Below are 22,800 nucleotides of genomic sequence, written 5' to 3' on the forward strand. Positions count from 1 at the left end.
CAGGAACCACACCAAATGTCAGCTGATTGGGCTGGCAGGTATGGCCCAGTTCTCTCAGCAAGGGAAATATGGCATCCTTTCTAAGAACCAAGCATTCTTGGTGACAGCCAATAAGACCATGAAGAATATGGGACATTTACCAGTCCCCTTTCACCCACCTGAGCGTGATGAGATGTCCAGGTGCTCTGTGAGATACTAGGAGGGAAAAGAAGGCGTTTCTCATCTTTAAAGTTTATCTATATCTGTCTGCCTACATCTCATTCCAATATCTCTTCTCTCCTTGTCTCTTTTTAAGGAACTAGAGCCCCCTAGAACACAAAATGGCTGGAAAGCAGACTTTCTAATTTGCTGCTTCTCTTGATTGTATCCAGGGAAGATTGTTCAGTAATGTAGATTACCAGAGCTCTCTGACCCTCTGCTCTTATGCCCCATAGAAAATTCGAAGAGGGACAGATCTAGGACTATGGGATTGAAGGACTGAGGTGGTCACGAGTCCCATGGAACAGGGATGGTTAATTGCCTAATTGTGTACATTGTTCTTTTGGCTAATCTTATCCTCAATACTGACCCCCCACCCCCACTCCTTTCTTCCATCTGTGCACAAATATCCAAGAAATTCCCAGATATTTCTTGAGTATTAACCTAGAAGGCAAGGAGAAAAATGTTATGGTAATGAAATTCTATTAGTAACTAAAAGAAATTCTTTTAAATGATCTAAAACTAAAATAAACAAACTAGGTAAATGGGATGGACGCAGGGGCTCATGCCTGTAATCCCAGTACTTTGAGAGGCTAAGGTGGGCAAATATCTTGAGTCCAGGAGTTCAAGACTAGCCTGGGCAACATAGCGTAACCCTGTCTCTAAAAAAATTAAAAAAAAAATAGCCAGGCATGGTGACATGTGCCTGTAGTCCCAGCTACATGGGAGGCTGAGGTGGGAGGACTGCTTGACTCTGGGATGGAGAGGTTGCAGAGAGCCCAGATCATGCCACTGTACTCCAGTCTGGGTGGCAGAGTGAGACCCTGTCTTAAAAATCAAACAAAAAGCAAGGTGAATGCATAGCTCTAATGTATTTATTTATACCACCTTTATTTCTGGAATAATGTAAGGATTTTGATTCTAAAGTTTTGAGAAAATATAAACGGAGATAGGCAAATTCTTTAAAGTTTTATAAAAGCAGCTATAGTAATATGTAAGGGAGCAGTTGTATATACTTTTAGTACTTAAGCCTCCTCTTCTATGTTTAGAAAATAATGTAAGTTTTTTCAGACATTTGCATAAGCATTATCTTTTCCCCATCTCCATGCTTAGTTTAGCCATCTTTATTCTTATCCAGTGCCATTCACGAACAGGTGGGAGATGGTGAAAACAAATGAAATGCACTATTTTAAACTGTGTCTGTTGTATTTAAAACTATATAAAAACACTGAGGCAATTATAAAGGAATTCAGAACAAAGTCAACTTTTGGACAGGTTTTGTTTTGTTTTAGTCTGTTTACAATGCCCCTTTGTTTCATTTTGGTTTAGCTCAAGGAAATAAACTCAGGAGCAATGGAATTGATACATGTCACTTTCACTTTTCCTGCTCCTCATGAAGCAAAACCCACTAATTACTTCGAAGGAATCTGCTAACACTTCCACATATATTTAATTTTGCTAAACTTGTATAGAGCTGCCTTAGAGGAAGGAAGAAAAGAGAAAAAATGGAGCATTCCTGGAAAGCTGCATTAAGACAGTTGTGTTTCTGCCAGTATTCTTCAGGGGCTGAATATATCTGGAAAGAAAAAAAAAATCACAAAGATATATTAGACTTTACTTAATGTATATGCCAATTACTTAACCTTTCCAGACATTTTGATATTAGAGAATGTGTGATTATTTATTCACTCATGTCTTCATTAATGCTATTTACTAAATATTTCTGACTCTTCTGTGCACAAGGTAGTTTGCCATTTCCCATTCTTTATATGTTAAGCATAGCCATGTAACTTGCTCTGGTCAATAAATTATGAAAAGAAGATATATATGTCACATCTGGGAGGAAGCTTTAAGAGCTCCTGTACAGTTAGTCAGAACCTCTTTTCCTCTGCAGCCTTGATCTCCTGGGTTCTAGTGATCCCAAGTAGCTGGGACTATAGGTAAGGGCCACCTTACCTGGATAATTTTAATTTTTTTTTTTTTTGTAGAGATTGAGGTCTCACTATGTTGCTCAGGCTGGTCTTGAACTCCGGGACTCAAGCAGCCCTCCTGCCTTGGTCTCCCAAAATGTTGGGATTCCAGGTGTCAGCCATCACGCCTAGTCTTAAAGTTTTATACAATCATGTATGAATTGTAATATGAATTTGTTATATTTACATTGTGCCCATATTTATTTTGTACTTCATTCATTTATATATCAGTTGGTAACATATTGGTCCAACTTTTTAAGGAGAAAATGCAACATATAACTAATCTCTGTGTATTCTTGTGCAAATTCTAGAAATACACATTTAATGGAATTCAATGCATCTTTTTCTGAAAAGATAATTGAGATGTTGATGAGGATGACGATGATGATGATGATAGACATTTCAGGAAGTGATTGTGCTCTAGGAACTTGCATGTTCGGAGCGACTGCAAAGCATTTTGATTTGTGCAGGCAATTTACTGACTATATGTTCTGGTATCTGAAAACCAGAAATAAATATGAAAGGGTGGGATAATATGAGGATTAGCAAAGAACATTGTCTTATTAGGGGAAAAATGGTAAATAGCCACATTTTAGATGTTTATTCTTTGATGGGTGTCTTCCTCAGTGAGAATTATTTCCAGGAAGTATATTTTAGTCTTTGGAATAAAACCTTTGCCAACTCATATTGCATTGTCTTTCTATTCTTACAGTATAATTTTATTTTCATTTTTCTGGCATGAGAAAACAGATCTTAAAGTGAAATTTTTGAATATAATGATAGCTCTGGGGGTATTCGAATCAGTTTTGATGCATATTTCCTGATGATCAAGTGATAAGTTTTGCAGTGTTGGTCCCATGAGCTTCTTAAGTGTTCTCATAATATTCCCTAAATTAGTGCTCATATAATTTCATGCAGTGTATCTTTTTAATATTGTAGTGTTGGAATGCTTTTACATGGAAATTTAATTTTGATATTAAAATAATAGAATATTTTATAATTGTTGGTATATTTATGCTGGAAGCATCTCCATCACTGATGCATTTTCCTATACAGATCTACATAGCACACAGATCTAGGTGGCGCTCATAAAATGAATGATGAAAATAAGCCAAGAGTGAAAATTACTTACTGTCATTATGGTTAGCATGGTTGATTGACTTATTCATTTAGCAAATATTCAATAAATATTATTTAATAAGTAGCTATAATATAGACATTATGCTAAGTTCTATGAATACAGAGATGAAAAAAACATAGTCCCATTTCTTAAAAGCTCACATCGTAGCCAGGGATACGTATTGACTTTATATACATTGATTATAGCTTGTGCTGAATGTTAAAGCAGAGATATGTGGAAGTGCTGTCGAAACAGAATAAAGGATGGATTAGTTCTTTGAGAAATAATTTGATAAAAACTAAAGGAAGGAACATGGAGCGCATCACAGAAAAGGTGACACTGGAATTGTGCATTTAGTACAATTTTTCATCACTTCAGCCTAATTAATAATATTAAAACTATTGAGGATTTTATTAGGTTGGTGCAAAAGTAATTGCAGTTTTTGCCATTAAACCACCATCTCTATTGTGGATAATTAGAGAGCTTTTATCTAAAGTAATAGAACTTTTATTCCATGTTCTATGCTGTGGAAATGGGGTAAATATTTATCAACAGCAATGGCCATTCAGAATGGATGCTGACAAAAGAATTAGAAGAGAGTCTGGAAAGACCCCTACAGTAGCTGTTGACTCTCAATTATGTGGTTATGGATGGGCCTCTGCACTTCAATTTTTCATCTTTCAAATATCACTAATACTTCTTTTTTAAAATTATACTTTAAGTTCTGGGGTACATGTGCAGAACACGCAGGTTTGTTACATAGGTATACACGTGCCATGGTGGTTTCCTGCACCCATCAACCGTCATCTACATTAGGTATTTCTCCTAATGCTACCCCTCCCCTAGTCCCCCACCCCCTGACAAGCCCCGGCATGTGATGTTCCTCTCCCTGCGTCCGTGTGTTCTCATTGTTCAACTCGTGCTTATGAGTGAGAACACGCAGTGTTTGGTTTTCTGTTCCTGTGTTAGTTTGCTGAAAACAATAGTTTCCAGCTTCATCTATGTTCCTGCAAAGGACATGAACTCATCTTTTTTATGGCTGAATAGTGTTCCATGGTGTATATGTGCCACTTTTTTTTGAGACCAAGTCTCACTCTGTCACCAGGCTGGAGTGCAGTGGCGTGATCTTGGCTCACTGCAACCTCCGCCTCGCGGGTTCAAGCAGTTCTCCTGCCTCAGCCTCCCTTGTAGCTGGGCAGGCATGCACCATTATGCCCAGTTAATTTTTGTATATTTAGTAGAGATGGGGTTTTACCATGTTGGCCAGGACGGTCTCAATCTCCTGACCTCGTGACCCACTGCCTCGGCCTCCCAAAGTGCTCACATGCGTGAGCCATCGCACCTGGCCTAATACTTGTTTCTTTGATGTAGGATATTTGTGAAGATAAAATGGGACCATGTACATAAAGTGGTTGGCACAATTAATGGTATGCAGTATGAATATTTAAGAAACATTAGGCATTACAATTTTTAAGAGTAAGAAAGAACAGACCTGATGAAAAATTACAGATATATCTAAAAGTGTGGAACAATTTTCTTCAGGTGGAAAAACTGGGAAAAAAAATACTTTCCAAAGGAATACTTGAAAGTTGGAAGGAGATGAAGAGATGGCTCTGGAAAAGGCGATTATTTGGAAATTATCTAGGCAAAATACTGACAGTTCTATTTTCGTGGGGGATAATTATTTTATATTATAGTTGTTCCTAATTTCAATGATCATCTCTAGTGATAGTGTTAATGAACAACCCTGGAGTGAGATGTCAGTATTTGACTGTGGCTGTTTGCAAACTCTGCTGTGATTATACACAGTTGTCTAATTGCTTAATTTATTGATGTTTTGCTGACATGTTTTTCAGCAACATTTGTGATTGCAGATAACTAATCATTTCTCTTCGGGCTCATTATCATACGTTTGCATTTGATTTGTCTGATTGCTGCAGGTGGAAACAATAGGTGATGCCTACTGTGTTGCAGCAGGGCTCCACAGAAAAAGCCTCTGCCATGCTAAACCCATTGCTCTGATGGCCTTGAAGATGATGGAACTTTCAGAAGAGGTGCTGACACCTGATGGAAGACCGATTCAGGTAACCCTCCCAACAATCTGGTTTGAGTAGTAAGTGCACCATTAACAAGAGGAGGCAAGTAATTCCCTTCTGAGTTCTACTTTTTGTAATTTATAGATCTAGACAAGTTGGGTGCTTAAGGAGGACAAGGAGTGACTAGAGATAACTTATAAATCCAGGAAAAGAACAAATGGAATAGGTCCAAGACAGGAAAAGGTTTGTGGAAGGCAAATTACTGTAGAGGAAAGAAAGAGCTAAAAGATTAGACCCAAGGGAAGAACTTACTGTCAGTGACCAGGTCATCAAATCCAAGCAAGAATGATGGTGAGATTCAGAGTTTTAGAGGTAATCCAAGAAGTAAAACACACAAAAAGCAAGAAAATGGAGGACCTGCACAACTTCCTGTAGGTAATATACAGCTGAAACTTCAGAGCTCAGAGTTACTTCTGGAGTTTTTCTTGTGGCAGAGTTTGAAGATTGCAGCCTAGTAACTGTAAAAACTTTAAAAACAGTGGAAAGTCCAGATCCTGGTGTGTTGTACTCTTGGTTCTGATGGTCTTCTGCAATCAGAGGTCTACCTCTGGGAATGAATTAGGTCATCTACCGTATTTCTGCTAGAGCCCAATGATGGATCCCAGAAGTGTCATTACTTTGAAATCAGAAATCTTATATTTGGGGAAGTAAACTTGTATTCAAGTCCACCCTTTCATAACAGCTCACCAGCTAAGAGTTAAGAAAACACGGGGTGGGGGATGGAAATGGCTAAAAATGTGAGTACCATCCTAGTTCTGGCATTATAGCACATTGGGGACCTGAACAATCCATCTGATTAAAATTATGAAAATATTGGGTTAAATATATTAAAAAATGTTTTTTAAAAAACTATTAGGCACTTCTCTGAGCTCATAGGAAAGGGAAAAACATGACAATTACACTATGTGTGTATATTGAAAAAAAAAAAAACGTAATTGGCGAATTTAACTTAAGAGCCCTGTTGTTAGCAATGATAGAAGGAATCTAGGAAATATTATTCCCCCCAGAAGATGCCAACTTCAATCCTATCCTCAAATAATTTTCACAGATTCCGTGTATTATAAAAAATAAGGTTCTAGTTTGTGGTTGTATTTTTATCTTTTAGTTGTTCTTGATAAGCTGGAAGGTTTATTTTAATGTTTTAAATGAAACATATTTTATTTTATAATTTGTAAATTTTTGACCTGACTAGTTCACAAAAATCCTTCTTGACTTAATTTCCTAATGATAAATTTGCAGTTTTATAGTATGGGTTTTTACATTTAACCCACCTGGAAGATAAAGGTTATTAAAATGTGTAATAACCTAATACCAGAAACAAAAGAAAAAAGCCACACACACATACACACACACGAAAACAAAGTACTATGGGGAAGAACCAGGGGAAATTATGGATGTAAAAAAACAGATCTGGAATGTTTTCAGATATCACACTTATCAGACACAGAATTAAAATGACAATTTTTAACATAACTATAAGAAATAAAAAGATAAGCTGAAAACTGTGAGAAAGGGACAATATTTGGGAAAGAACCAGAGAACTTCTAAGCAATCAACATAATGCTTAAGAAAAGAAGAGAGAACAAAGTGGGTAAGTTTTAAAGCAGATTAGACATAGATGAAGCAAGAATTTGTTCACTAAAAGAACTGAAGAAATTATCAATAACTAAGTTGAGATATTTAAAAATGGGAAATATGAATAAGAGAATGTAAAATATAAAATATGTGGGAGACAGGGAGGAGACAGTGGAAAGATGTAATATGTATTCAATTGAGGTTCCAAATGGAGGTAACAGAGTAAATACAAAAAGAGAATTATTTTCAGGAACTATTGAAAGATGTCCATCAGTACCCAGACACAGTAATTCCAAAGAATTCTGCAAAAGTTAAGTCATGGGAATCCAAAACTAAACCCATCTTAATGAGACTGCAGGGCATCAGAGAAAAAGAGTAACTGATAAATTACAAAAGTGACAGGCTGGGCGCGGTGGCTCACGCCTGTAATCCCAGCACTTAGGGAGGCTGATGGGGGTGGATCACAAGTTCAGGGGTTCAAGACCAGCCTGGCCAATATGGTGAAACCCTGTCTGTACTAAAAATACACAAAATTAGCTGGGTGTGGTGGTGGGCGTCTGTAATCCCAACTACTCTGGAGGCTGAGGCAGAGAATTGCTTGAACCCAGGAGGCAGAGGTTGCAGTGAACTGAGATCCGCCACTGTACTCCAGCCTGGGTAACAGAACAAGACTCCATCTCAAAAAAAAAAAAAAAAAAAAAAAAATTTGTAAAAGTGATATTGATCAGTGTGAAAAGGACAAGGTATTCAATAAATGCTTGGGGGACTATGGGCTATTCATGAAGAAAACTAATTGAAATTGCTTTTGTACTTTATGCATCATTATACAAATCAATTCTTGGTGTGGGGAGGTAAATGTAAAAATTCATATTATAAAACTATAAATTTATCATTAGAAAATTTTGACAAGTAGGGAAGGATTTTTTTGTGAACTCATCAGGTCTAAAATTTGCAAATCATAAAATAAAAGTTTGGAACATTAAAATTAAAACCTTCCTGTTGTTAAGAAGAACTAAAAAATAAAAATACAACCACAAACTAGGAGAGTATTTTTTGTGACACATGTAATCAATAAGTATCTAGTTAACTTTGTAAGTAATCAAATTAATATAAATTTGTAACACTATCACATAGTATTTCTCCCTACTAGTTTGACACAACTTTGAAAGTCTGACAGTGCCACTGTTTGTGAGGATCTGGAGCAGCAGGAAATCTCACCCATAGCTAATGCAAGTGTAAATGGTGCAATTTACTTGGCATTACCTGGTAAAGTTTAACTTCTGCATATCCTACAACCCAGCATTTCCTCTCCTAGATGTTTACACATGTACAAGGGAAGTACTTGTGCACGTGTAGCAAAAGTCACACACAAGAATAGTTTTTGTAATAGTCTCAAACTCTAGCTAATTCAAATATACATCACAGGATAAACTGGGATATATTTATATCTTGGTATACCATATAGTTGGGAATATGAATGACCTCAGCTACTGACATCAACATGGATGAATGTCAAAAACATAATCTCCAGCAGAAGAATTAAGTCAATAAAAACTGCTGTAGTATTATTCCACTTAACTAAAGTTTAAAACTGGAAAAATGGAAAAAATTCTATTTAGAAATACCTGCACTGATGGCAAAAAGTGTAAATAAAAGGGAATGATTAATACAAAATTCAAGCTGGTGCTTATGTCTGAGGGAAAGATGATGGGAAGTAAGAGGATACAATAGGGAAAATAAACATAGTATAAAATGTTTTATTGTATTACTCTTCTTTAATATGCATATATATGTTTATATTCAACCATTTAAAAGTGGAAAGAGTTTTCTAACCACTCCTAAAATGGGAAAATATGGAGCATTAAAAATAAAAATCTAGGTTAAGTTCCCTCAGGGCATAATTATTGAGTTATTCAAATATATGAATGGTACTTCTACCACTGCCAGGAAAACAAACAAAAGGAATCCTGTCTCAGATTTGCTGCACACTGCAAATATACACATTCCAGATTGAACTAATCAGTTCTTAAATTTTCAAGCCTACCAGCTGGGCAGGCTTCTCATTTGGGATTGTTTTTGATGTTGGATTTTTTTTTATGGAGAATATGTTTGTATTGAATTTAGCATTGTCATTACACAGTTAAATTACCCGAGAACAAAACCAGGGAATTGTGTTTTACAGTGTGTTCATCAATATTTTCATTTGTGGGATTTAATATTAGCTCTTTCTTATGAATCAGATAGTCTTATTAAATCAGAAGAGGAAGTATCCATAAAGATTTAATAAGAATGCAGAAAGAGAATTCAAAATAATAAACCACCTTAATAATTTTAGCTTCATTACTAATTTATAGTATTTGCATGATTTGAGATTATTTTTCAGAATATTAATTTGATTTTAAATTGCCTTCTAGCTTGGTGATATAGGAACATTTCCAAGCTTATTGAGATAATCTTTTATTATAAAACTGCTGGCATGTTGTAGGAGAGTTGATATGTGACAGCTTAGTGTTTACCTCAAGTTATGTAAGTTTTCAGGTGATTTAAATTACAAGTTATTGAAATTGCAATAATTGACCAAAATGCAAACCAAATTTTGAAAAGTAAATTGATAATTTGTATATGGTTTTATGAACCTTTGAGGCATCCTGTAATGATGGGAAATAGGAGCCAAAATTGTCATATACAGTTGCTTGAAAATGATTGAGTAATGCTCTTGACTAATTGCAAAACTGCCTGCATTTTTTTTTTAATTTTGAAAATAACCGGAGAATGTAGCATTTTGTTTTTTCAGTCTATAAATATTCAAGCAAATTATTGCTCAGCAAGTACTCTAATGAAACTCAGAGGCTACTGCTAGACTATATCTATAAAGCATCTATAAATATGGTCTATCTATACAATAAATTCTGAAAAATCAGTTCATGTTGACTTTAATTAGGACTGCTTTTAGAAAGAGTGATTAGAAATTTTTCACCCTGGGTCACTATGATATTTCTTCTGCTGGCTGGAAATATGGAAGAACAGCATTATGACTATTTCCTTTTTATTCTTCCCAAGGGAGAATCTGATTTTCTTTCCCCCCAACCCTCCGAGACACAGGGTCTTGCTCTGTTGTCCAGGCTGGAGTGCAGTGGCACCATCACAGCTTACTACAGCCTCAACCTCCTGTGCTCAAGGGATCCTCCCAACTCAGTCTCTGGAGTAGCTGGGACCACAAACATGTGGAACCACACCTGACTAAAACAAAAAATTTTAGTAGAGATGGGGGTCTCCCTATGTTGCCGAGGCTGGTCATGAACTCCTGATCTCAAGCAATCCTCCTGCCTCGGCCTCCCAAAATGTTGGGATTACAGGCATGAGTCAAGTTACCATGCCAGGCCTGAATTTTTAAATTTTAAACAGTAGACAATTGAAAAGTAAAATTATATTTCTATTCTCTCTTTCTTGTTTGCACTAGCTATATTGTGAATTCACTAAAAACATGTATTACTTTACACTGTTCTCTAATCTTGTGAACCTAAAGGTATTTTGAATAGCTTTTTAGTGCCGCCTGGCTAACTTATACTAATAGTTTAACTACACTTTGATTAAAATAACCAAATATTTATTACTGCCTATGATTTATTCACGGTTGATAGGGAAAGGGAAGTTGGGTCAAGGATTAACTAGAGAATGTGCCTAGAGCATATTAGAAAAACAAAGAGCATTTTCACGATTTAAGGCTTTTGAAGAATATTGAGTATGTCCAAATGTCTTTTAATTCTGTACTTAGTTTAAAAACTAGTTTAAAAACTATTTTCATTAAATTTTATCTCATAGGCATACAAATTCAAATTTTCTTCATTAGTTCAAAGAACAGTACATTTTATATAATGAGGCAAGTATGAAGGAGACACTGTGAACTAGAGTTAAACAATGTGTAATCATGTTGTAATACTAATGTGTTTAGCGATCTCAATTGCAAATCAGGGAAATGCTATGAGTCTTTTTCTCATAGCATTTCCCTGATTTGCAATTGAGATCGCTAAACACATTAGTATTACAGACTGGTGCGAAAGCAGAAATATTAATGTACAATTTACATGTAATTGTAACACATTAGATTACAGCTCCTTAAGCTTCAACTTTTAATGAGCTTACAGGATTTTTTGAGATTATGCAATAATTATTAATTAATTTTAATTTTAAATAGTCGTTGCTATTTGCAAAGGAAACCTGATGTTATTTTAATATTTGGAGGGATTTGGTTTTTAGAAATATTGCAATATTTACTTAACCCTATCAGATTTCAGCCTGAGACTGTATTTAGAAAAAAGAAAAACTAATTACAGTTGGCACTCCATGTGCATGAGTTCTGCATCCTCCGATTCAGCCAACTGTGGATCAAAAATGTAGTTAGGCCAATGATAGTTGCATCTGTACTGAACATATATAGACTTTTTTTCTTGTCATTCTCTATATAATACAGCATAACAAGTATTTACATATTATAAGTAATCTGCAGAGGATTTAAAGTATGTGGGAGGATGTCCATAGGTTATATGCATATACATCACTACTTAATATAAGGGCTGCAAGTCTCTTATATTACTTATAATACCTAATAAAAAGTAAATGCTATATAAATCATTGTAATACTCTATCATTTTGTTTGTATTTTTTAATTGTTGAATTATTTATTTGTTTATATTTTAATTTTAATTTTTTTAATGCCATATTTTCAATCTATGGTTGGTTGAACATGCAGATGTGGAACCTGGGATACAGAGGGTTGACTGTATTTGATAACCTAATTAATTTTCTAAGATTCTTTGATTATTTATTTATAAAACACAAATCAGTACTTTTTAATCTCAATGTGTGTATACTTATTTGAAATGTTCTACTTCTAGAAACTATATACATATAAGGAGAAAAACCTAAGGGGTCAGAAAAAACTACATAGGCATTATATAAAATTACTGTTAAGATACTGATGCCAGTTATCCTCATTTCTCATGTTTATCAATTAGGAGTATTTAAATTTGCTTTTCATCTCCTAGATAATGCATATAGTGGCAGTTTTCATAAGTCACTGTTCTGTTGTAACAATAACATGGAAAAATACTATATAATATTACTAGTGAAACTTATGACTAGAGAGATATATTTTCTGATAGATTTATCATTCTGCATGGTAAATTTATTTGGAACTATAAATTTGTTTGTTTTTAAAAAGTATTTATTTAAAGTATTAATATTTGTGAATTTACCAGCAAAGTTGTGAGTCTCTTCTGTAGTTTGCTTCCTGTTAATAATCAATGCCTCATTCTGTATCTCTTTACATCTATTTTCTAACTTGCCAATACTTCCCTCAGTTGGTTGTAAAAATTACTTATTAAACTCATCCACTTGATGCTTAAATGCTGATTATAGCAATTTATAATGTTTTGCAGTTCCATTTATCTGACAAAATTTTTCATACTGTTTTCATTTATTTTCTTGAATAAATCATCTGTAATGGTTGTAAACGCTTCTCCTGGTAAGTCAGTCTCTAGAACTCCTGCATTGTATTACATTGCCTGTTCTTTCACTTAATTTTCAGTCATGTTAGTTGTTTCCTATGCAGCTAATTACTACTTTTTTTGAATGCTGGAGATTGTATATAAAATATAGAAGTAATTTAAAACTTAGGATGATTTTGCAGGGAAATTTTAGTGTGCTTCTTGAAAGAGACTAGGGGTCCTAGCAGTCAGGGTCAGGGGATTTAAAGCTGGGTTTTGGTCTCTGTGAGGACCTGTCTACTTCTGGTTCACCTCTGTGTTTTGGTATTACCCTTATACCTGTGATCATGGTCCCATCTCAAAGTGGGGAGGGCTTTCTAACGTCTTTGCCCTAGCAGTTCTTAGATTCCAGTTTATGTTCCCTTAGCCCTGGCTGTCAAAAATGCTGCTCAGCTTCTCAACCTTTCCATTACCTTTTCTGGAGCCAGAAGATGCCCATAGGATAAAAGCATTCCCAAGTTTACTGTTCACTTCTCAGGTTTATCTTCTGCCATATCTTGGTACAATAGTTTTTCATTACTTTGTTAGCTGACCAGCATAGGGTAATTCAAATGATATAACCTGCTATTTTATATGTATATATGGTAAGTTTCACAATAATTCTGTGAAGGAAGGATTGCTAGTATTTCCAGTTTGTAAATGAAGAAAATAAGAATAAAAAATAGTTAACCAGAGTTGCTAATGTATATACTGTGTATACATTAAATAAAAGCATGTTAAATAACATTTATATTGTCAAATCCTCCTATTGCCTTGAATATTCCATTAAAGTTAGACTTTTCATGGCTTTAGTCTACAAGAAATTTAAATGTATGTTAGATGTCCTCTTTGAAAAGAAGAAGTCAGTTCTCTATTTTAAAGGTATTCTATTCAAAATAAAATAATTAATTTTTAAATTAGAAAGTAAGAGAGATTCTAGCTGCATGTGATGGTGGTGGGGAGGCATACCTGTAGTCCCAGATACTCGAGAAGCTGAGGAGGGAGGATGGCTTTAATCCAGGAGTTCGATACCAGCCTGTGCTGGACAGCATAACAATACCTTGTCTAGAAAGAGAGGGATTGATTAAATTCAGTTATGTGAAAAAAAATGAGTGTTATGCTATCGTTTTGAAAACTGTAATCACTGGCCAGATTGGGTAGGGGATGTATTATTCATGATGCCCTGTTTTATTTTTTCTGTATTTTCCCCTTGTTTATTGTTTGTTGTGGATTGTAATGCAGAAGTTATATATTTAAATGTTTTACATTAACATTATTTCATAGGGTAGTCATTGAATTTAAATATTAGGTCATATTCTATTTCTATTTATTGAGCACATTTGTTTTAATCATAGAATTGCTCTTCTGGCACGATGCTATAATGCTGAACTTTAATAGACAAATGTATTTATAGACAAATCTATTTATTGAGCACATTATTTGTTTTAATTATGGAATTACTCTTCTGACATGCTGTAGTGCTGAAATTTAATAGACAGAGCATCCTTAATGCCTTACAATTCCCCCATAAGATATCGGCATAATGATTTAAAACACAATATTGCATCTGCGATGTGTATGTCAATGAGACAGAATCCCACTGCTAGTTTATTTTAACTTTTATCTGTAATCATGAAAGATTCCAATTTTATATAATCACAGAATTTTAATATTTTCAGACTATGAAATAGTTGATCAGGCATACATTTCTAAAAATGCTAGTCTTACTGAAAAGTTTTATTATTATATTTGTCAAACAGATTTCCCAAGCAGTCCTTCTGTGAAGATATTTGCATATTGGTGGTACAAGAAAAAATAGTAATAATAAGTTAGTGAAAGGAAAAACAAAACCGAGTGATGGAAATAAAAGCTAAACTGATTCACATGATACTGTGCATGCAAAGCACAAAATTGCTTAGTTTAATTTTGTGCAGCAGTCTTTTGACTTTCACATTTTTGGAAGAAAAATAGATTCTTTAGTGGAGACATGGTTTAAGTATTTTTTGTTAGTTAAATATTATCACTATAAGGATAACTACTTCTAAATAAGTTATCATCTATTTCATGTATTTTCTCCTGCCTCTTGTCTCCAGTGTCCCACTAAGACTACTGATACAATGTCCATAGAAGAGGCTAAAAGTTATATTAGCAAAGTCACTCATTTTTATTTGATTTTTTGGTGGTGTGCTTTAGAAGTGTGAAACTTCTAAGCATTTAGGAAGCTTATGTTTTTATTTATTTGACGTTTATGTAAAGAATAGGAATCTCCATCTGCCAATTGTTTTTCTCCTGTAAAGACAGTAAATGTGATTTCATCAACCATTTAGTAGGTTAGCCCATTATCTTTAGCATATGGTCCCTTTCTTAGGTGTTTTGAATGGGTTTTAATCTTTTACTTAGTTTCTTTTAAGGCTATATGCATATAGGCCAACATTAGTAGCCTGACTCTTTTTTTTTTTTTTTGAGACGGAGTCTCGCTCTGTTGCCCGGGAGTGCAGTGGCCGGATCTCAGCTCACTGCAAGCTCCGCCTCCCGGGTTTATGCCTTTCTCCTGCCTCAGCCTCCCGAATAGCTGGGACTACAGGCGCCCACCACCTCGCCCGGCTAGTTTTTTGTATTTTTTAGTAGAGATGGGGTTTCACCATGTTAGCCAGGATGGTCTCGATCTCCTGACCTCGTGATCCACCCGTCTTGGCCTCCCAAAGTGCTGGGATCACAGGCTTGAGCCACCGCGCCCGGCTGCTTGACTCTTACAATATGAAAAATGACATGAAAATAGCAAGATACAATACATAAGACAGCAATGTGCTATCTGCATGCTAATCACACTATTGATTTAGTTAGCTTTCACATTTTTGACCTTTTGTTTTGAGATCTCATATCTCGTTTCAAATAAGTTTAAAATTAATCTCTTTATTAGTTTTCTAAAATTACAAAACATAAAATGATCTCTGAAAACTAGTATTACAGAAGATAGTTAAAATCACCTATAATTTACCAACCAATTATAGCCATAGTTTACATTGTTATATATCTTCAAAGTCTATATATATATATATATTGAATACAAACACATAGAAGGTACGGATTTAAAAGTAGATTCTTTTAAAACGGAATAAGCTTCATTCAACTTGGTAATGTCATAACACACAGTGTACCAAAGATGCAGAAAATATGCAGGAAAACTTGGTTAGCCCTAGGAAGAATCTTTCATTATTACTAACTCACTTTGGTTTTGTATTTTTCTGTTCCTACAGTTGAATTTTTGAGACACTGGAAGATAACTGTTTAATCACCTGAGTTGCAGATGTGGTACTAACAATTCAGTGTCACAGGTGCTTTTCAAAGTATGTTAAGCTTTTTGTTGATGTCATGTCAGGCATATGGCAATTGTCTGGGTCACCACTATAATATTCCTCATTTGGAATGTGGTTTCCTAGCAACTCTTGCTTTTTCCTAATAGCTGAATTGATTTCTGCACATTTGTAATGCTTCCTACTGCATCAGAAATTGTAACCTTGTGTGTAAATGTTACAAGACCAAATGTACACGTACATTCAATTTTAAGAAATTATTTTGCTTTATCACTTGCCTTTAATGTGTTTTTTCAGAGGTTAAACCAATCATAAAAAATGAATTTAGAAAACCTCATTAATTCAGACTCTTCAGGGAAATATGGTAATTTTGACAACAATTCCAAAATGCATGCAAATAGTTCTTAGTGAGGGACCCCGTGAAGTTGAAGACACAGGGTAATTTTGATGGTCAAATGACCATGTAATCAGGAGGTTGTCAGAAACATAGGTCCGGAGTATGCATGGGGTGTCCCAAGGGAGAAAAGGCTTACTTTGGAGGCTTGCTGTTTCAACTCACATGAAGCCTGATTCCACATGAACCTGGCTGGAGCCTTGCTGGCAGCGACTTTTACTTATTTATTCAACAAATGTTTTTTGAGTGCTTACTGTTTTCTAAACAACTGGTTAGGTATTAGGAATGTGAGGTAAGCAAACCGGATACGTCCCTGATCCTCTCAAGAATTACCGTCCGTGGAACCAACAACTACACATTACTAACTTGGTGAGGAAGGAGAAATAGACACAGTTTTGTCTCAATACCCTTTCCACCGTAATATCGAGAGGTTTGGGTTAGGCTTTTAGAAATATCTGTCAAAGTCTTTAAATTCTTTGTAGAGCAAATATTCAAGATGTCATTTACATTCAGACCTACATTATTTTGGTGTTTTTGTAGATTTCATATGTTCTTAGGGAAATGGAGTTGAAAGGCATTAAAAACCAACTGTATGGTAGTGGTTACCTTGACAGTTTACATATTATCTCAATCTACACAACAACTATGAAGGGCATATATGCAATTTTTATATACTTAAAAGATAAAAGACATCGGGGTTAAAAATACGTATAAGATTATGGAGGAAAAATGCATATTGGACACTTTCCAGATGTCAGACTTGTACCACGTCTTTATGCACTTTTTTATTCCTGCCCAAAAAAACTCTGCAAAGTTTCATTAATCTTATTATACATGTAAAGAATTTGAGATTTAGAAAGTTTATATAATTTGATCAAGGTTTTGTAGCTAGCCAATTGCCGAACTAAATTTGAATCCAGATATATCTGTTTAGAAAAAAGAAAAAAACCTTTGCTTAGGAGAATGCCCAGAGTAGACTTTTACTACCTGAGTACTTAATAACAAGAGGTACTTCTCACCTAGTGCTTACTACATGCTCAGCATTACGCCAAGCTAGAGTGTGTGAGCACTCTCTCTCTTACATGTCCTCTCCCTAATATATATACATATACACATACACCTGTATAATTAATTTATTTACATGTATGTGTATGTTTTAGGCATATTTTCATATTTGTGAAATATGCCTATACTGTATAAACATAATCATTACAACAATCATGAACCACAAATTAGATGTTATCTCTATTTATAAATGGGAAAACCAAGACTCAAAGGTTAAGGGACTTTTTGTCAAAAGTAAATAATAATACTAAATGAGAATTGACTCAGAATTGGAATTCAAATCTGTTTGACTTCAAAGTCCATCCTCTTAACCATTACCCTATACTGCCACTCAAAATATAATTAGAATGTATTTAATATGATTTCTAATCTTATGACTAAGCTAATAACTTTAATCTTCCTTAAAAAATGATTGCTTTTCCCTGTTCCTTAAGAAAGAAGTGTGAAGATGTAATAGCAGTGCAATGTCTCGAAGGCATTCTAACTCGAGGCAAACTATTGACTATAACTCTACATCAAGATGTTGAAATAATGACAATTAGGTCGACATTTAACAGAATGAGTTGAAAATTGATAGTTCTACAGAATTTCAAAATATCTGAAGAAAAATTAAGTTGGGAATAATATTGACATATACACTTCTGTAATATTAGCTTTTTATAAAAAAATAGAAGAAATGATCATTTTGTGGAAACATAATAATCCAAAAACTAGGAAAGCAGAGGTTTAAAACTGTATCAGAGAATCCAAAAGGCATATTTACTCTTTTGGACATACTGTTTTCCAGATGGTATCAGTTGATCCTTTTGGATATTAAGTTATCTAAGATTATTTTTTATTTACAATAATGAAAAGCACTGATTGAAAATGAAAAATGTAGTCAAATAGTTTGATCAGTCAGCCTGCAAGCCTTTACTGAATTTCTCTCATGTGCAAAACCACACAATTGAGTTGCAGACTGAACTGCATGAGTGCCAAATACTAATCTGCTTTTTTTCTTGGCTCTCAAGTCAAAATTCTGTCTACACAATACCCAAACATCTGGTCACTTAAATCCATTCAGTCAAAACTTCAATTGACCGCCCAGATTTTCTGACTCCAGGATTCCATTCAACTTGTTTGCCTTCATTAATTAGTTTATCTGAAAGCTATGTCAAATAGGCAATAGCCTATGTTTAGTTATTTCAGTAGTACTTGGCATCTTACCTATGACAAGGTACAGTTATGGAGGGAAGAAAAACACAGGTTCTATTCCTCCCACCTCCACCAAGCTTTTAACAGATTTGGTGTTGTTTTCTGCCTCCTATACTGTTTGCCTTCCTTTTTGAGTTGGTCTCACCCATCTCTCACTGCCCCCCACTCTCAGGACCCCTTGGTCTCCATTTTTCTCTCTCAGTTTCCCGAAAGTGACATCAATTTTCCATGAATTACCTAATAATGACTTACCAACAAAAATTAAGCAAACACATTCAAAAGCTAGCAGCAGAAGGCAAGAAATAACTAAGATCAGAGGCAGAACTGAAGGAGAAAGACAAAAAACCCTCCAAAAAATCATGAATCCAGGAGTTGGTTTTTTGAAAACAGATCAACCAAATTGACAGACTGGCTAGCAAGGCTAATAAGAAGAAAAGAGAGAGGAATCAAATAATGCAATAAAAAAAGTGATAAACGGGGATATCCCACTGACCACAGAAATACAGACAACCATCGAGAATACTATAAACGCTCCTACACAAACGAACTAGAAACATCTAGAAGAAATGATAATTTCCCTGGACCTTACTCTCCCAAGGCTAGAACCAGGCAAGAAGTTGAATCCCTGAATAGACCAATAGCGCTCGAAATTGAGCAACAATTCAAAATAGCCTACCCACCAAAAAAGTCCAGGCCAGAGTGGATTTCACAGCTGATTCTACCAGAGGTACAAGGAGGAGCTGTCCATTCCTTCTGAAACTATATCCAATCAATAGAAAAAGAGGAATCCTCCCTAAAACCCACTTTTATGAAGGGCCAACATCATCTGATACCAAAGCCTGGCAGAGACATACAAAAAAAGAGAATTTAGACCAAGATCCCTGATGCAACATCAGATGCCAAATTCAATAAAATACTGGCAAACCGGATTCTCAGTAGCACATAAAAAAGCTTATCCACCATGATCAAGATGGGCTCTCATCCCTGAGGACGCAAAGCTGGCGTTCAACATTCGCAAAACAATACGTAATCCAGCAATATAAACAAACCAAAGCAAGAACATGATTATCTCAAATAGATCCAGAAAGGTTTGACAAAATTCAAAGCAGCCCTTCATGCTAAAAACCGCTCACATAAATTCGGTATTGATGGAACGTAACATCAAAATAAATAGAGCTATTTAATGACAACCCACAGCTTAATATCATACTGAATGGCAAACAACTGAAAAATTCCTTTGAAAACTGGCACAGACAGGCGATGCCCTCTCACCACTACCTATTCCCAACATAGTGTTGGAATTCTGTCTAGGGCAATCAGGCAAGAAGAAAGAAAATCAAGGGTATCCAGTTAGGAAAAGAAGAAGTCAAATTGTCCCCTCAGTTTGCAGATGACATGATTGTAAATATTTACGAAACCCATCACATCTCAAGCCCAAAATCTCCTTATAGCTGATAAGCAACTTCAGCAAGTCTCAGATACAAAATTAATGTGCAAATCACAAGCATTCTTATACACCAGTAACGACAACAGAGAGCCAAACTCAGGAATGAACTTCCATTCACAATTGCTTCAAAGCGAATAAAATACTATTAGGGAATCCAGCTTACAAGGGATGTAAAGGACCTCTTCAAGGAGAACTACAAACCACTGTCAGTGCAATCAACAGAGGACACAACACATGGAGCAGAACATACTAATCCCATGCTCATGGATGGAAGAACTACAATATCGTGAAAATGGCCATACTGCCCAATAGGTTATTTATAGATTCAATGACCATCCCCATCAACAAGCTACTACCAATGAGTTTCTTCACAGACTTGGAAAAAAACTGCTTTAAAGTACACTATGGAACAAAAAAGAGCCGCTTGGCCCAGACCAATCCTAAGTCAAAAGGACAAAGCTAGAGCGCGTCGGCCACGCTACCCTGCTACCCGATTTCAAACTATACTACAAGGGACTACAGTAACCAAACAAGCAAAGTACACACAAAAACAGAGATATTCAGCCATGGAAACAGAACAAGTCTCAAAATACACTACACACATACTACAGCAATCCATCTTTGACCAACTGAAGAAACAAGAAGGGGACGGATTCCTAGTTTATAATGAGGGCTAAGGCAAATTGGCTACAGGTAGAAAGCGAAACTGATTCCTTTCCTTACCCCACATATGCCAAGATTACATTCAAGAACAGAAAAGACTTAAATGTTCAGACCTAATACCATAAAAACCCTAGACAGAAAATCTAGGTAGTACCCATTCAGAGACATAGGCAATCGGCACAGGGACTTCATGTCCAAACACCAAAGCAACGGCAGCAAAACCAAAATTGACCAACTGGGATCCTAATTAAACTAAAGAGCTTTTGCAACAGCAAAAGACACTACCATCAGAGTGAACAGGCAACCTACAGAATGGGAGAAAATTTTGCAACCTACTCATCTGACCAAGGCTTAATATCCTAGAATCAACAAGGAATCAAACAAATATACAAGAAAAAACAAACAACCCCATCAAAAGTGGGCAAAGGATATGAACAGACATTTCTCAAAAAGACATTCATACAGCCAACACGACACATGAAAAATGCTCATCATCACATCGCCATCAGAGAATGCAAATAAACCACAATGAAACCATCTCACACCAGTTAGAATGGCAATCTTAAGAAAGTCCCAGGAAACAACAGTTGTTGGAGAGGATGTGAAAATAGGAACACTTTTTACACGTGGTGGGATTGTAAACTAGTTCAACCATTATGGAAAACAGTATGGCGATTCTCAAGGATCCTAGGAACTAGATGTACCATATACCAGCCATGCCCCACTACACTGGTATATACCACAAACGGATTCAATAATTATTCTACTACAAAGACCGCATGGCCACTAAATGTTCTTTGCGGCACTATTCACAATAGCAAAGACTTGGAAATCACCAAATGTCCATCTGTGACAGACTGGATTAAGAAAATAGTGGCCATATACACCATGGTAATAACTATGCAGCCATCAAAAAAGGAAATGAGTCTTGGCGTCCCATTATGTAGGGACAATGGAGCAACTGGAAACCATCCTTCTTAGCAACTATCACAAGAAGAGAAAACCAAACCACCGCATGTCTCACTCATAGGTGGACTCGCGCGCTGGTCTTGGCACCTCCGAGGCGCCTCTGGGGTTCTGGGCGGAGGGGATTGCATTGGGGAGTACACCATGATATACCATGATGCATTGGGGTGCTGCCGCGTTGTGGTGCGCACACATGCACAAACTATACATATGTAACAACTGCCGTTTGCACATGTTAGCACTTACCCGTAGTAATAAAAAAACCATTACCTTGTTTTGCATCAAACTGTTGATACTGGTTAATTTAGGGGAAAGAGCTTTTTCTATTTTTAATCTTACAGTTTTATATCTGTTCACATTTTCCAAATATATATATGAATTATTTATTCACTTTTAGTATCTATAGAAATTATATGGGAGATGATATCATGGACCATTTTTCTTTCCTTCTTTAAAGTTTCCTATACTTAAAATAACTCATAAATATAATTTCTAAATGAAGTAAGCACAAATTCTCACTTACATGTTTGGTTCATAGGAATAATCAGCAGGCAATGCCTAAAACTGCACAGAATAAAAAATTTTATTGGCTAAAAATTGGTGGGAGCATCAAATGTCTTTGACAAAATTACACTGTGAAACATTTGGCCAGCCTAATGAGGGTTTATAGAAATAATGACCATAAGAGAAAACTATACTGGCAGAGATTAATATGAGCAAAGTACTGCTTAATGAGTCACAAATCGTCACTGTAAAGTTTCAGTGGGAAAGAATTCATGCCAATTAAAATACTTTCAGAGGGATACAACTGGAAATGTAAAATATTAGAATCAATTTATATATAGTATATAGAAAATAGATCAAGGAATTAAATTGACTTAATAGCGTTTAGTCCAGAAAATAATTTTCTTCATAAGAATTCTTCAGTATTAAATTTATTCATTCAATCTTTGTACTTCTTTTTGGGGGTACAAAAGTCTTGAACTATAACTTTTATTAGCCTAAGGAATTATTTGATGAATTAACAGAAGCTTTGTCATGGTTCTAGACATTCATGCTTAATAAACTGAATTAAATGTTACCATCTGATAGGAGAAAGTATTTTATTTAGTTGTAGCAGTGATAGCTATTATATCTTTGTATGATTATAGTTTTATCTCTTTGATCCTTTGCTGCACAAGTAAATATTCTTTTATATTTGCAACTTTTTGCCATGTCTTTACCTCTTATATAAATAAGTAAATACATTGACTTCCAGGTTTTTAATAAACTT

At 35.3% G+C, this 22,800-nt stretch overlaps 1 protein-coding gene across 1 annotated transcript in view; it reads left to right on the plus strand.

Moving 5' to 3' along the window:
• GUCY1A2 (guanylate cyclase 1 soluble subunit alpha 2) overlaps window positions 1–22,800 on the plus strand; it is a gene marked incomplete at its 5' end in the record, with an annotated part of 119,419 nt that overhangs the window by 23,732 nt on the left and 72,887 nt on the right. Inside the window, one exon of the mRNA XM_017848881.1 lies at window positions 5,229–5,372. Within this exon, the coding sequence (XP_017704370.1) occupies window positions 5,229–5,372 (144 nt within the window). The remainder of the gene's footprint in view (window positions 1–5,228; window positions 5,373–22,800) is intronic.

This window comes from Rhinopithecus bieti, unplaced genomic scaffold (assembly GCF_001698545.2).
Source record: "Rhinopithecus bieti isolate Rb0 unplaced genomic scaffold, ASM169854v2 scaffold_30927, whole genome shotgun sequence".
Classification (NCBI taxonomy): domain Eukaryota; kingdom Metazoa; phylum Chordata; class Mammalia; order Primates; family Cercopithecidae; genus Rhinopithecus; species Rhinopithecus bieti.